Source organism: Astatotilapia calliptera, chromosome 19, assembly GCF_900246225.1.
Source record: "Astatotilapia calliptera chromosome 19, fAstCal1.2, whole genome shotgun sequence".
Lineage (NCBI taxonomy): Eukaryota > Metazoa > Chordata > Actinopteri > Cichliformes > Cichlidae > Astatotilapia > Astatotilapia calliptera.
This window is the reverse complement of record NC_039320.1, coordinates 5,048,794-5,064,032: the sequence shown is the minus strand read 5'-3', so window position 1 is coordinate 5,064,032 and position 15,239 is coordinate 5,048,794. Positions and strand designations below refer to the sequence as shown.

Here is a 15,239-nt window from a genome sequence, read left to right as displayed (position 1 = left end):
TAATCTGCGTTAGGAAACCAGCACACTTGTGGAACTCACCAGCGAATGGCTCCGGTGACGGTAGAGCTCGTTCCAGGGGTTCCGCGGAAGCGGGGGCTGGTGGCGTGGAGTGTTCCGGGGCTGGCGGCTGTGTGGGAGCAGACGAGGGAGGCATAGCGGGACCTGGCAGCGGAACGTGCTGAGCGAGAGCCTGAGTGAGTGCGATCAGCTGTTGGTTAATGTGTTGTAGCATCTGCTCGTGTCGCTCCAACATGACTTCGGGAGGAGGGGTGGGTTGTAGAGCCGAGTCCGCTGGATCCATAATATGGCTGGATTGTTACTGTCACGAGTTGCTCTGAGGATCCACTCGCAGGACTCCGAAGTGTGTTGTAACAGAGACAGTTTATTCACAAAATCTTCACCAAGTGTATTTACAGTCAGTGCGAGGACAGTGCTATATACAAGATGTGCGAGGACGGGTTCCAGGGCTCCAGGGAAAACAAGGGAATCACACACACGCTCACGCCAACCTCTCTCCGTAGTGACCAGCCACCTCTTACACGCTCCACACGGGTAAACACGGGGACGGGTCCGGGGAATCTAGAACAGAGAGACAACGGTTACTTTCTGAGGCGGAAGTGTGGGAAACTAGGGCTTGACGTGTACTGACAGGAGTCTTCACAACAATCCAGCGTTGAACAGCTGATCTCCTCCTTCTGATATACCAGCTGGTCTGATGAGGCCCAGGTGTGCATGATCCGGGAGGGCGTGGGCCGAGAGCGTGAACCCGCCATGAGTTCCGCCCCGGCAAAACAGGGGAGGGGGAGAGAGATTGCTGATCAGTGCCTTGCCGACCCCGCAGGTCGTGACACAGAGAGGCCCACCATGTGTTTCAGTCTGTTTAAAAGAATAGCGTGGTCTACTGTATCAAAGGCTGCGCTTAGATCCAGTAGCACCAGGACTGAGAGCTTTTGGGAGTCCCAGTTACATCTAAGATCATTTAAAACCTTTAGGAGAGCAGTCTCTGTGCTGTGGTTCACCCTAAATCCAGACTGGAATATCTCCAGGATCTGTCTATCATTGAGAAAATCAGTAATCTGAGTAAAAACAAGTTTTTCTAAGACTTTACTTAAAAATGGTAAGTTGGATACAGGTCTGTAGTTATTAAAATCATTACAATCCAAATTGCTCTTCTTCAGAAGGGGCCTCACCACCGCCGTTTTAAAGGCAGCAGGGAAGACACCCAACTGAAGAGAGCAATTCATCATGCATAAAAGCTCAGCCTCAAAAAATCCATAAAGTGTTTTAAAGAGTGAAGAAGGGATTGGATCTAAAAGACATGTGGTGGGTCTCACTGTGGAGAAAACTTTCTGCAGGTTCTCAGCATTAACCAGGACAAAGCTGTCCAGTGTCTCCTCAGGTACAATCGAGCCCTCAGATGTGTTTAAAATCATATCACGATTAGATAAAATATCAGATCTGATGGCGCTGATCTTTCCCCTGAAGTGGTCTGCAAACTGCTCACAGAGCGAGTCTGTGGGGGTTCTTTTGGAGCTTTTAAAATCAGGGTTAAATAAATGATCTATGGTGGAAAAGAGGACCTTGGGATTATTTTTGTTAATACTGATTATTTTGGCGAAGTATGAATTTCTTGACTTCCTTAATGTATTATTGTACATTTTAAGTTGCTCGCAAAATATTTGATGGTTGATAGTATTATTATTTTTCCTCCATCTCCTTTCTGCTGCCCTGCAATTTCTTTTGAGTTTTTTGACTTCTTCGTTTCTCCAGGGTGATGCATGTTTTACGTTAATCATTTTGGTGGTGAGTGGAGCAACGGAGTCAAGGCTTTTCTTCAGTTTGCTGTTGAAATAACTAAAAATCAAATCGCAGGGTGCAGGTAAAATCACAGGGGGGCATTCGACTAAAACCCTGGTAAAATTTGCAGCCACTTCAGAGGTTAGATAGCGCCTCCTCACAGTTCGCACTGAGGTCTCCCGCTGAATAAAACTGGTGATGTTAAAAAACACACAGTAGTGGTCAGAGACAGCCAAGTCAACAACAGAGGACACGCTGGTGGACAGCCCATGGGTGATGACCAGGTCCAGATTGTGTCCTCTGTTGTGAGTCGGCTGCGTGACGTGCTGGATAAAATCCAAACAGTGAAGAATGTTTAAGAATTCTTTTGTTGCAGGGTCAGAAGGATTATCTATGTGCAGGTTAAAATCACCAGTTAAAATTATCATGTTATATTTTGAATGTATGTTTGTTAAAAATTCTGTGAATTCCTTGATAAAAGCAGCGCTGTCTTTAGGTGGTCTATAAATTGTGACAGATAAAACTGGAGGGCTGCTGAAAACAATAGCGTGGAATTCAAAAGTGGTAAAATGATCAAATAAAATTTGTTTGGTGGTGAGTGTGTTGTTGGCTAAAGATGCAGTCCCACCACCTCTCTTACCACTTCTAATAGAAAAAGAGAAATTAAAATTTGGTGGGGAGGCCTCAGTGAGAACAACTGGTGCATCCGAACCCAGCCATGTTTCAGTTAAAAATAAACAGTCAAGTTTATTATCTAAAATTAAATCATTAATAATAAAAGACTTGTTCGACATTTAAAAGTGCCATACTGGCTGAGACTGGTGGATTTTTGACAATAGAGTTGAATGGATGTTGATATTTTTGAAGAGGCCGGAGGTTATTAATGTTTTTGGAGTTACTGGATTTATGATAATTCTGTTGCTCTCTGTTTGTGATTATGACGGGTATTGTGTTGACTGTGGGAGAGAAAGGTCCTAGTCCAGAGTTTTGTGTATTACTGTTAAAAGTGGAACAAATATAGGAGCTGGGACCAGGGGAACATCAGTCAGTGGCAGACGGATCAGCAGGTAATGTCAGTATTAATAATAATATTGAGTAATAACTGGACTCTCATACAGCGAGACTCAAATGCCTTTAAACATCAGCTTATCCTGCTGATCCAAGTCCAACACTGAGTTTGTAAAAACATGTTTGTCAATCATTTTGTTTGGTTTCTGAGGAAAATGATTCAATAACTTGCTGCTAATACAAAACATTTCATCATATTTCCTCATAAGCCTCTTTTGTCTGACCATTTGATCCCATTTGAATTTGCAATAAAGGATCCACAGAGTTTGGTGACAATAATGACAGTAGATGTTTGTGTGAAAGTGCTGGAAGCAAATGAGTGTGTGATGTTCTTTCAGTGTTGCACTTTGTAGACGCTCCCTGAGCACTGGTCTCACAGCCAGCTGCACATAGAGACCAGTGTTGTTAGTCCAGGTCAGAAGATGACTTGTTGGAATGAAAATGAGCTTGTAGTTTGTCTGCATTAATAATGTGACTGGAAAAAGGTGTTGGACTTCAAATATGTCCATTTCTTTCACACTTCACCTTTAAAAGTGAAGCCATGTGGTTCCTGGAAGGAAAAACACGACTTTTTCAAGTCTTTGTCCTGTTTTTATGAGAAATGTACGACTTTAATGTGAAACATTCAGAGTTTTTTCTCTTGTTGTGTTTGTTTGAAGCTGCTTCCTGTTGGCTTCAGCTGTTTGGAGTTTCCATTTTCTAAACTTCTACATTCTGAACCTTCTTCAGCTCTGAACAGATGATGAAACACTGAATGATTTCAAGCTCACACTTTGTCTAATAAACTTACATCTTTCATTCTTTATACAGATTGATGGACTGTGGTTTGTCAGAGATCAGCTGTGATTATCTGGCAGCAGCACTGAAGTCCAACCCCTCCCATCTGAGACAGCTGGACCTAAGTAATGACTCCTGGTGGTTGACTAACAAGAAAAAGCTGCAGGATTCAGGAGTGAAGCATCTGTGTGGTTTCCTGGAGAGTCCAGGATGTGGACTTGAAACTCTGGGGTCAGTCAGCATGTTTTAGTTGTGCTGAGATGAATATGATGTGAAAGTTGTGCTGACACTAAACTGCAGACATCAGGCTGATATTATACTGATCCACACTGAGGATCTTCATGGTAAAGTCTGTTTTCTTCTTCTCTGGTTTAGTCCATTGACTGCAGCAGAACAATGTTCACATTTCAAACAGTGATACTCAACGTATGGCCTGTGGCCCACACGCGGCCTGCCCACCTTTCCTGATATTGAGACAGAGGGGACCCTGATTAACTGTGTAGTGTTCTTCCTCACAGTTCTAAGTATCAGACACAACAATGAATAATCCACAGCTGACTGTCTTTAGCAGGTCAAAGGTCACGGCACACAGCAGACAGTGGGAAATATTATAATTCTGATCATTTATCAGCACATATCCATATGTATAAAAACAAAGCTGACACTGTGAGACTTGATCAGAGGTGTGATCATCACAGCAGATGCCTTTGTGTCAAAGTCACTGAGGATCAAACAGAAACACATGAAGCAGATTTTCCTGTTCTGGCTTTTTATAGCAGATAACCATCAAAATATTCTGCAGTCCATCAAAAACTGAAGCAAACCATGAATCAACATGTGAACATGAGCTGATGCTGCTGAAGTGAAGCAAAGTTACAGAAGTTTGATTACAGACACAGCTGAGAGTTTGTAATCTTTCATCATTTTAAAAGGTTTAAATTTCTTCAGTATTGAACAGCAGAAATGAGGCGTTGTTTTCGGAGGCCGACAGCAGTGAACACAACAGCAGACTGGTGCGTAATAAGCAGTGAATAATGCAGGAAACAGGTTTTTGAAGGTAAACTGTTCTTGAAGTACACTGTGAGAGAGAGAGAGCTGTGCAGGAAGTAAACGTCAAAGTCAGAGAGAATTCATGACGATGTTCATCAAACGTAAAGCGTAGTTTGGATCTTCTTCTGCTGCTGGTTCAATCAGTTTTGGTTGGAGACAGATGAAACCTGCAGCTTCAGGATCTGTGAGCTGTCCACTTTCAGCACCGATGGCGTGTCCGTGCACGTGCCGTCGAGTGAACGATCCACGCTCTGTGTTTCCATCTTTGTGTGTTTAGCTGCTCTCATTTACTGTTTTATCTGTTTGCTTGTTGTTGAAATACTTTTGGGAGCTTTAACCTGAGATTCTGGCAAAATACATTTATATTAAAAAACGATTCAGGATTGAATGAATCAACATCGCTTTATTCAAATTAAAACCATTTAAATAGGAAAATCCATTTTTTTACACCCGCCTCTAATGCTGGGTAATGTCAGCTGGTCCATGTGCAGCTGGCTGTGAGGCTCAGGGAGCGTCTACAAAGTGCAACACTGAAAGAACATCATCCATAAATATTGAGTAATAACTGGACTCTCATACAGCGAGACTCAAATGCCTTTAAACATCAGCTTATCCTGCTGATCCAAGTCCAACACTGAGTTTGTAAAAACATGTTTGTCAATCATTTTGTTTGGTTTCTGAGGAAAATGATTCAATAACTTGCTGCTAATACACAACATTTCATCATATTTCCTCATAACCCTCTTTTGTCTGACCATTTGATCCCATTTGAATTTGCAATAAAGGATCCACAGAGTTTGGTGACAATAATGACAGTAGATGTTTGTGTGAAAGTGCTGGAAGCAAATGAGTGTGTGATGTTCTTTCAGTGTTGCACTTTGTAGACGCTCCCTGAGCACTGGTCTCACAGCCAGCTGCACATAGAGACCAGTGTTGTTAGTCCAGGTCAGAAGATGACTTGAAGGAATGAAAATGAGCTTGTAGTTTGTCTGCTTTAATAATGTGACTGGAAAAAGGTGTTGGACTTCAAATATGTCCATTTCTTTCACACTTCACCTTTAAAAGTGAAGCCTTGTGGTTCCTGGAAGGAAAAACACGACTTTTTCAAGTCTTTGTCCTGTTTTTATGATAAATGTACGACTTTAATGTGAAACATTCAGAGTTTTTTCTCTTGTTGTGTTTGTTTGAAGCTGCTTCCTGTTGGCTTCAGCTGTTTGGAGTTTCCATTTTCTAAACTTCTACATTCTGAACCTTCTTCAGCTCTGAACAGATGATGAAACACTGAATGATTTCAAGCTCACACTTTGTCTAATAAACTTACATCTTTCATTCTTTATACAGATTGATCAACTGTGGTTTGTCAGAGATCAGCTGTGATTATCTGGCAGCAGCACTGAAGTCCAACCCCTCCCATCTGAGACAGCTGGACCTGAGCCTGAACAACCTGCTGGATTCAGGAGTGAAGCATCTGTGTGGTTTTCTGGAGAGTCCAGGATGTGGACTTGAAACTCTGAGGTCAGTCAGCATGTTTTAGTTGTGCTGAGATGAATATGATGTGAAAGTTGTGCTGACACTAAACTGCAGACATCAGGCTGATATTATACTGATCCACACTGAGGATCTTCATGGTAAAGTCTGTTTTCTTCTTCTCTGGTTTAGTCCATTGACTGCAGCAGAACAATGTTCATGTAACCCTCTCAAGGTTATCCACTGCTGTTCAAGCCAGTGATTTAATGTTTAATGTATGCAGTACTAATTCTATCCAACAGGGGGCAGTGATGGCGCTATAGTTTCCTGCGCTGCGTTATGCGGCAAGAAGAAGAGCTGCAGCGGAGCAGATAGCCAGCAAGCTAGAAGAAGAACACACAGAGCGCATGGAGTACCGAAGAGAATAAAAACCTTTCTTCTAAGTGTTAAGGTTTTTATAGTTATAGACTATTAGGATTTGCTTACCACGCATCCCTTTTTTTTCCCAGTTGTTTTTTACTGTGTTGAGACATAGTGCGAGAGACAGTTGCTGGATACTCGATCGGCGATTGGAAGGCGAATCCAGTGGGGTTTTTTCCAGAGACTTATCGCTCCACCCAGGACGGCGAACGAGGATTTTACTCATCTTTGCAGATAAGCACTGGGCTTATTCACACACACACACTACCCGGGTAGATTGACAAAGTTTTTCTCAGAGCTCTGAATTTATTTTATTATTATTCTTTTTTTACTTCGACACCATATTTTACTTTTTTCCTTTTCCTCACCAAACCAGAGTGGTTGGTGGAGGTAGAACTGTGACAAGAGACATAAATGGACTAATATGGAAACTGAACTGACTGATTGAAGGGGGGATTATATTGGGTTTTTGTCTCATAATTGTTGTTAACATTCTGCATATTATTGAAGTTGCTGATGAGACTGTTATGTGTTGTGTTGTAATAAATGCCATAGAGTGTTCTCTACAAGACAGCATAAGGAAGTGTTCTAGTTTTCTTGTTCCTCTTCTCCTCATTGAAAGTACCTAGAATATCCATGTCCCTAAGTTAATCAATTACGGGATCGATTACAAAAGTTGGCGAGCCAGGCCAGGAGGAGTAGATGGAAAATTAGTTTGAAAACACTTCCATTTAGCTGATTTTTGTAAGTCTTTGTTTAAAATTTCACAGCTGTTGATTATTAAGTGTTACCGTTTTTCACAATGTATGCAGAACAGGAATATGGTACTGATATGAAGAAGTGTGTATACATTGAAGGAATTACAGCAAAAACTACTGATGATCAAATTACTGAATTTTGTATGCAATTTGGCAGTGTTGACAAAGTTCTTAGAGTAAGACAGACAGGGCAAGGTACTGGTGTTAAAGCCCTGGTGGAGTTTGAATCTGAAGAAACTGCCATAAAGTTGGCTTCCACCCTCCCTCTGTACCTTCCCAGCGTTTCGAACCCAGACATTATGTGGCGTGTAGATGGTGCCTGTAGTGACAGTTCGGGCTCAGAAAATGAACCAGATTCTGATAATAGTTGGACACCCCTGCTACGTAGACAGACTGCAAAGAATAAAGAGATTGAAGAGGTTGTAGCCGAAACCGCTTCTAAAGTAAAAGGACAGAGAATGGTCTCCAAGCCAACTCACCCTGTCTCTCAACTAACATTAGACAGTGATGTGTACAACCCTCCTGAAGTCCAAAAGATAATCGTGGAGCATGTCATCAAAAGCGATGCCCCTCCCACTCCAAGTCAGGGCTCTAAAGGTCTTCGCCCATTTTCAGGAAGAGTTCCTAAACCCCAAAATGAAGTAGATTTTGAGACACGGTCACTTCATGTGGAACTCATGATTCAAGATAATCTCCCACTTGATGTACAACGCCGTAAGATTCTTGAGAGCTTACTCTCCCCAGCTTCTGACTTGGTGAGGCAGCTTGGCCCACATGCAGCTCCTCGTGAATATGTCAAGCTTCTTGGCTCAGCTTATGGATTAGTTGAGGATGGGGAAGAAATTTTCGCAAGGTTTCTGAATACCCACCAGAACACAGGGGAAAAGGCATCTGAGTATCTTCAGCGGTTGCAGGTGTTGCTCACCACAGCTGCACAGAGGGGAGGTGTGAGGAGTTCAGAGACTGGGAAACACTTGCTGAGACAGTTTCGCCGCGGCTGCTGGGATCAGTCCCTCATCTTAGCATTGCAGTCTGAACTGAATTCAGATACAGCTACTGATTTCTCTGATTTTCTTCTACAGTTACGGACTGAAGAAGATAGAAGGGCTGCAAAATTTGATAGAATGAACCGTCATTTAGGGGGTGTAAAAGCTAAATCATCCGTACACATGCAGCTGGTCCCAGACATGTCTTCCATGCATGATGAGAATACCAGTGTACTTCAGACATACATCACTGAAACAGAGGATTTGAGGAGGCAGGTAACTGAGTTAAAAATGCAACTTAACAAAAAGAAAGAGCAAAGGAAACAAAAACATGCTGAAAAGAGAAATCCCACCCTAAATGCCTCCGCTAGTATAACTCCAGTTGCAGTACAAGCCCAACAAATGGCACCTAAACCCAGACCAAAACCTTGGTTCTGTTTCAAGTGCGGTAATGATGGACATATAGCCAGAGAGTGTGAAGGTCCTCCAAATAAGATCTTGGTTGATCAGAAATACAAGGAGTTGAGGGAGAGGCAAAGAGAGTGGGAAGCCAAATATGGTCATTTAAACTGGACCGGGTCGCAGTGGAGGGACTGACTGCACCCAAGAATGAGCCAGGATGTCCCATAAGATTTCAGGACAAGGAAAAAGTCACATGTGAAAGCCATTCCCAAGCCCAATTACTCTGTGACTGTCTTCCAAAAAGGCTTATTGGCCCAAAGTGTACTGCAGCAGTCTCCATTGAAGGGAGTCAGTGTAACAGTCTACTTGATTCAGGTTCCCAAGTAACTACAGTATCAAAGTCCTTTTATGACAGGAACCTTTCCAGTCAGAAAATCTTTCCCATCCAGGATCTGCTGGACATTGAAGGTGCTGGTGGTCAGGAAGTGCCTTATCTGGGATACATATCCACAACCATCCATTTCCCTGAAAGTGTCATGGGGAAATCAGCTGAAGTTGACACGCTTATTCTTGTAGTTCCTGATCACAGGACAAACATGGAAGTGCCCTTGCTGATAGGGACTAATACCCTGGATATTTTGTATGAAACAGTTGGCTTAGGAAAAGCTCAGCCAAATCATGTCTTACAGGAAAAAAACATCCATCACTCTCCACTGGTGAAGCATCTCTATCACAGGTTCAAAACCCGTCAAGACAATGGCAGAGTGGGGAAAGTGAAGCTGCAGAGCAAAAAGTGCATTACTGTTCCTGCAGGGAAAAAAATGGCCTTGAATGGATATGCAAGGAAGGTCACAACAACATCTGACACAACCCTGATGGTTGAGCCTCTAGAGTCAACCTTACCTGGTGGGCTCTTGTTTTGCAGTTCTGTAATGACACGGCCTTTATGTTCATCATTTAAGGTCCCGGTTCTAGTTAAAAATGACACAGCACATGATATTAAAATACCTGCTGGCCAGGTTATTGCAGAACTCATCCTTCCAAAAGCTGTATCATCCTTGACTGAAAGAACTGTCAAAACTCTGTCAGGTGACCAATATCCGTCGGTTCCAGCTACAGCTGCATGCAACTCTGTATCGGTGTCTGACACAGGAACACTCACCTTTGACTTTGCTGAGTCAAGCTTGTCTGAGGAGTGGAAAGAGAGAATAACAAAGAAATTAAACTCAGTTCCTGAAGTTTTTGCTCTTCATGATCTCGACTATGGCCACACTACTCAGATTAAGCACAGAATTCGACTCTCAGACCCATCTCCATTTAAACAAAGGCCCAGACCCATCCATCCTTCTGACTACGAGGCAGTCAGACTACATTTAAGAGAGCTTCAAGATGCGAACATCATACGTGAGTCAGAGAGCCCCTATGCCTCTCCCATTGTTGTGGTCAAGAAAAGAAATAGCAACATCAGATTATGCGTAGATTATCGCAAACTGAACAGTAAGACCATCAAAGACGCCTACGCTTTGCCCAACATTGAGGAATCTTTCTCGGCTTTGACTGGGTCCAAGTGGTTCTCCATCCTGGATCTGAAATCCGGCTATTATCAAGTGGAAGTCGAGGAAGAAGACAAATGTAAGACTGCTTTCGTGACACCCATGGGATTCTGGGAGTTTAACAGAATGCCCCAAGGAGTGACAAATGCTCCCAGTACCTTTCAGAGAGTCATGGAAAAGTGTATGGGTAGCATGAATTTGAGTGAAGTCTTGGTTTTTCTTGATGATGTCATCGTTTTCTCTGCGACACTTGAGGAGCATGAGGAACGACTGCTGAAGGTCCTCCACAGGATGAAAGAATTTGGTTTAAAGTTGTCGCCAGAGAAATGCCAGTTCTTCAGGACATCTGTCCAATATCTCGGCCATGTTATATCCTCAGAAGGGGTCAAAACAGATCCAGCAAAAATAGCTGCCCTCACTACCTGGCCAAGACCAGCTAACATCAAGGAGCTCAAGTCTTTCCTTGGGTTCGCTGGATATTATAGGAGGTTTATAAAAGACTATTCCAAGATCGCAAGACCCCTTAATGACTTAACAGCTGGTTACCTCCCACCAAAGAGAAAATCCAGTCTGTCTGGCCGAACCCATAAGGTTTCTACAAGTGTGGATCTCAAAAAGCCATTTAATGGCAATTGGACCCCAGCCTGTGAAGACGCTTTTAAGACATTGATTCACAAGCTCACAACAGCCCCTGTTCTTGGGTTTGCCGATCCTAAGAAATATTATATTGTGCATACTGATGCAAGCACCCATGGACTCGGTGCAGCCTTATATCAAGAACAGGAGAGCAAGTTGAGGGTCATTGCCTATGCCAGTAGGGGCCTCTCCAGGTCCGAGCAAAGGTACCCTGCACACAAGCTTGAGTTCTTGTCTCTGAAGTGGGCCGTCACCGAGAAGTTTTTTGACTATCTCTATGGAGCAAAATTTACAGTGGTGACAGACAATAACCCACTCACATATGTCTTAACCTCTGCGAAGTTGGACGCAGTAGGTCATCGTTGGTTGGCAGCTCTTTCCAGTTTTGATTTTGACATCCAGTATAGAGCTGGGAAGAACAACTAAGATGCTGACGGGCTTTCCAGACGTCCGCATCCACATGACTGTGATGCCTCTGATCAGAGTCCTACTGATGAGGAAAATCGCATTGAAAGCTTTATTGCACAGCTCTTACACCGCAACAAAGGGGCCGATTTTCCAACTGAGGCAGTAAAGGCAGTATGCGAGAGACATCAGTGTTCTTCAACTCTCGAGGAGGAGGCAGCGGTGCCATCGCCTGCACGAGTAGAATGTTTGGCTATTGGAACCTCTGCAATACCAGCAGATTTCTGTCAAACTGATGTAGCTGGGTCATGCCCCCTGTCGCAAATGTCTCTTCCCGATTGGGCACGTGAGCAGAAATCAGATCCAGTCGTCAGCAGAGTAATGACTCTTGTACTTGCCGGAAAACGTCTCTCCTACAAGGCAAGACGGCACGAAGACAGAGAAGTTCAGTTAATAACAAGAATAATGGATCAGTTAGTTGTAATGGATGAGGTCTTATACCGAAAACGCATCATTCAAGGGGAACCCATGTATCAGCTCGTTCTTCCGCAAAGTTACAGAGAAGTTGCCCTTGACCAGCTCCACAATGCTGTGGGCCATCTGGGTGTTGATAGGACTCTGGACTTAGTCTGAGCTCGGTTCTATTGGCCCCGCATGACCATCGATGTAAATGACAAGGTCAGGACATGTGAAAGGTGTCTCAGAAGAAAGGCACAAGTTGAAAGGAGTGCTCCTTTGGTAAACATAAAAACTAATCATCCCTTGCAGTTGGTCTGTATGGACTACCTTACATTGGAACCAGATGAGAGAGGGACTAAAAACATCTTGGTCATAACAGACCATTTCACTAAATACGCAGTTGCAGTTCCGACTCCTGATCAAAAAGCAAAGACTGTGGCAAAGGCCTTGTGGAGCAATTTTTTAATCCATTATGGATTTCCTGAGAGGTTGCACAGCGACCAGGGTCGTGATTTTGAGTCTGCCTTGATCAAAGATCTTTGCTCGCTGCTTGGGATAAAAAAGACGAGGACCACGCCCTACCATCCCCGCGGCAATCCTGTCGAGCGGTTCAATAGAACCCTTCTTCAAATGCTAGGGACGCTGGAGGAAGAAGATAAAGTTCGGTGGAGAGATTTTGTGCAGCCTTTAGTACATGCGTACAACTGCACAAGGAATGATACCACAGGTTTCACTCCCTACCAGTTGATGTTTGGCAGACAACCGAGGCTCCCAATCGACATAGCATTTGGCCTATACCCTGAAAGATCCAGCAGCTTCTCTCACTCTGAATATATCAAAAAGTTGAGAGAGAGTCTCTCAGAAAGCTACCAGTTAGCCATTGAGCACAGTCAAAAGAGTGCTTTCCGGAACAAACAGAGGTTTGATAGTAAAGTGCGGGAATCCACCCTTGCCAAGGGAGATAGAGTCCTTTTAAGGAATGTTGCCATCAGGGGAAAGCACAAAATCGCTGATCGGTGGAGCCGAACCGTGTTCACTGTGATCAGACAGATTCAGGACTCGCCTGTTTTTGTGGTGGTGCCTGAAGGAACAGACGGGCCTGAAAGAGTGCTACGCAGAGATCTGCTCTTACCTTGTGGGTTTCTCCCACCCACTGTTGAAGAGACAGCACCCAAAGTAACAGTGTCACGGTCTAAACCTACAAACTCACCACCAGTTGACACATTTGAGACTGATTCTTCAGAAACCAGCAATGAGGAGAGCACTGAAGATGAAGTTGAGTATTACTCTCTTCATTCTCTACCCTGTAACGAGCCCAATGCATTGCAAGATGGACTCCAAGAAGCCGACCAGATTGCAGTCACAGACAGACTGGCTGGAATAAAAGTCCACGAAAAGTCAGCTACAGAAGACATCTTGGGACAGATAGATCAGCTTCACACAGTTGAATCTGAGTTGAGTCCAGAGCTCTCTACTCTGAATCCAGATGCTCACGAATTCCAGCCAGTGACAACCCAGAACGGAGACGATGAGAAGGACCAGGTTCAGGGGTCACCGCTGCATGAGATCAGTTCAGCTGACAGCCAATCTAAAGATCTCTCACGCAGTTTGGGTGATAGTCGTACGTTGATTACAGAAGTGAGCAACAAAATGAAAGTTGTGGAGGAAGAAAGAAAAGGAGAACCAAATCTCTCTAAAGATGTCCCTAATCTTGAAGAGGGTGTGGGACTAAGGAGGTCATCAAGGGAGAGATCAGCTCCAAAGAAGCTAACTTATCCAACGTTGGGAAATCCTTTGGTGACAGTCATGCACTCCATTTTCTCTGGGTTAGACCAAGCTTTCACCCAAGCTTTCACCCTCGACAGTGTACCCAGCATAGATCAACTAATGCCCGGGACTGCTGAAACAGTGTAAAGTTTCACATGCAAGGATGCATGCGGCTTAAGCCAGTGATTTAATGTTTAATGTATGCAGTACTAATTCTATCCAACAGGGGGCAGTGATGGCGCTATAGTTTCCTGCGCTGCGTTATGCGGCAAGAAGAAGAGCTGCAGCGGAGCAGATAGCCAGCAAGCTAGAAGAAGAACACACAGAGCGCATGGAGTACCGAAGAGAATAAAAACCTTTCTTCTAAGTGTTAAGGTTTTTATAGTTATAGACTATTAGGATTTGCTTACCACGCATCCCTTATTTTTTCCCAGTTGTTTTTTACTGTGTTGAGACATAGTGCGAGACACAGTTGCTGGATACTCGATCGGCGATTGGAAGGCGAATCCAGTGGGGTTTTTTCCAGAGACTTATCGCTCCACCCAGGACGGCGAACGAGGATTTTACTCATCTTTGCAGATAAGCACTGGGCTTATTCACACACACACACTACCCGGGTAGTAGAGGTGGGAATCACCATACAACTCGCGATATGATATTATCACAATACTTAACGCACGATATGATATTATTGCGATTTTTAAAAATATTTTGTGATAGTTAAATTCTGCACATAAAGGTAAACTTTATCAATATTCATTTTATCTAATATCAAAGTCTCACACTCAGTCTTTCTCTCATTTCAGTCAGTTTTATTGTTGACAAACTGAATGGTTTGTATTACAGTCTAGTCCAACTTTACTGAATGCAACCATCTGGTACAATTATAGCTATTCTGAACTATGCAATTTATGAAAACTATGCAGCCCATTCAGCAACTGAAGAATTTGAAAGTAAATTTTTTTAAAAAATATAATTTTATATTAAATAAAAAAGTTTTAAACTTAATTAAAATTAAACATGTCTTAAATTAAAATAAGTAAACTGTCATGTTTATTGCTGCCAAAAAAAAAAAGTTAAACACATTTGGACAGTGAAGGAATGTCAGGATTCTTGCTCAGAAAAAGGATCAACATGCTCTGAAGTCAACATGCTCTGACTCCAGAGCATGTTGACTTCAGAGAAAAAATTGTTTGTAACAAAATATCGATTTCTGCTGTCCCTGTATCGATACATTATTAGCAAACAAAATATCACGATACTACACAGTATCGATTTTTTCCCCCACCCCTACCGGGTAGATTGACAAAGTTTTTCTCAGAGCTCTGAATTTATTTTATTATTATTCTTTTTTTACTTCAACACCATAATTTACTTTTTTCCCTTTCCTCACCAAACCAGAGTGGTTGGTGGAGGTAGAACTGTGACAAGAGACATAAATGGACTAATATGGAAACTGAACTGACTGATTGAAGGGGGGATTATATTGGGTTTTTGTCTCATAATTGTTGTTAACATTCTGCATATTATTGAAGTTGCTGATGAGACTGTTATGTGTTGTGTTGTAATAAATGCCATAGAGTGTTCTCTACAAGACAGCATAAGGAAGTGTTCTAGTTTTCTTGTTCCTCTTCTCCTCATTGAAAGTACCTAGAATATCCATGTCCCTAAGTTAATCAATTACGGGATCGATT

At 43.0% G+C, this 15,239-nt stretch overlaps 2 protein-coding genes across 2 annotated transcripts in view; one reads left to right on the top strand and one right to left on the bottom strand.

Moving 5' to 3' along the window:
• LOC113011577 (NACHT, LRR and PYD domains-containing protein 12-like) overlaps positions 1–15,239 on the bottom strand; it is a 382,413-nt gene that overhangs the window by 320,505 nt on the left and 46,669 nt on the right. The window lies entirely within an intron of this gene.
• LOC113011575 (protein NLRC3-like) overlaps positions 1–15,239 on the top strand; it is a 46,989-nt gene that overhangs the window by 25,223 nt on the left and 6,527 nt on the right. The window contains exons 8-9 of the mRNA XM_026151120.1: positions 3,676–3,873; positions 6,034–6,207. Of these exons, the coding sequence (XP_026006905.1) occupies positions 3,676–3,873; positions 6,034–6,207 (372 nt within the window). The remainder of the gene's footprint in view (positions 1–3,675; positions 3,874–6,033; positions 6,208–15,239) is intronic.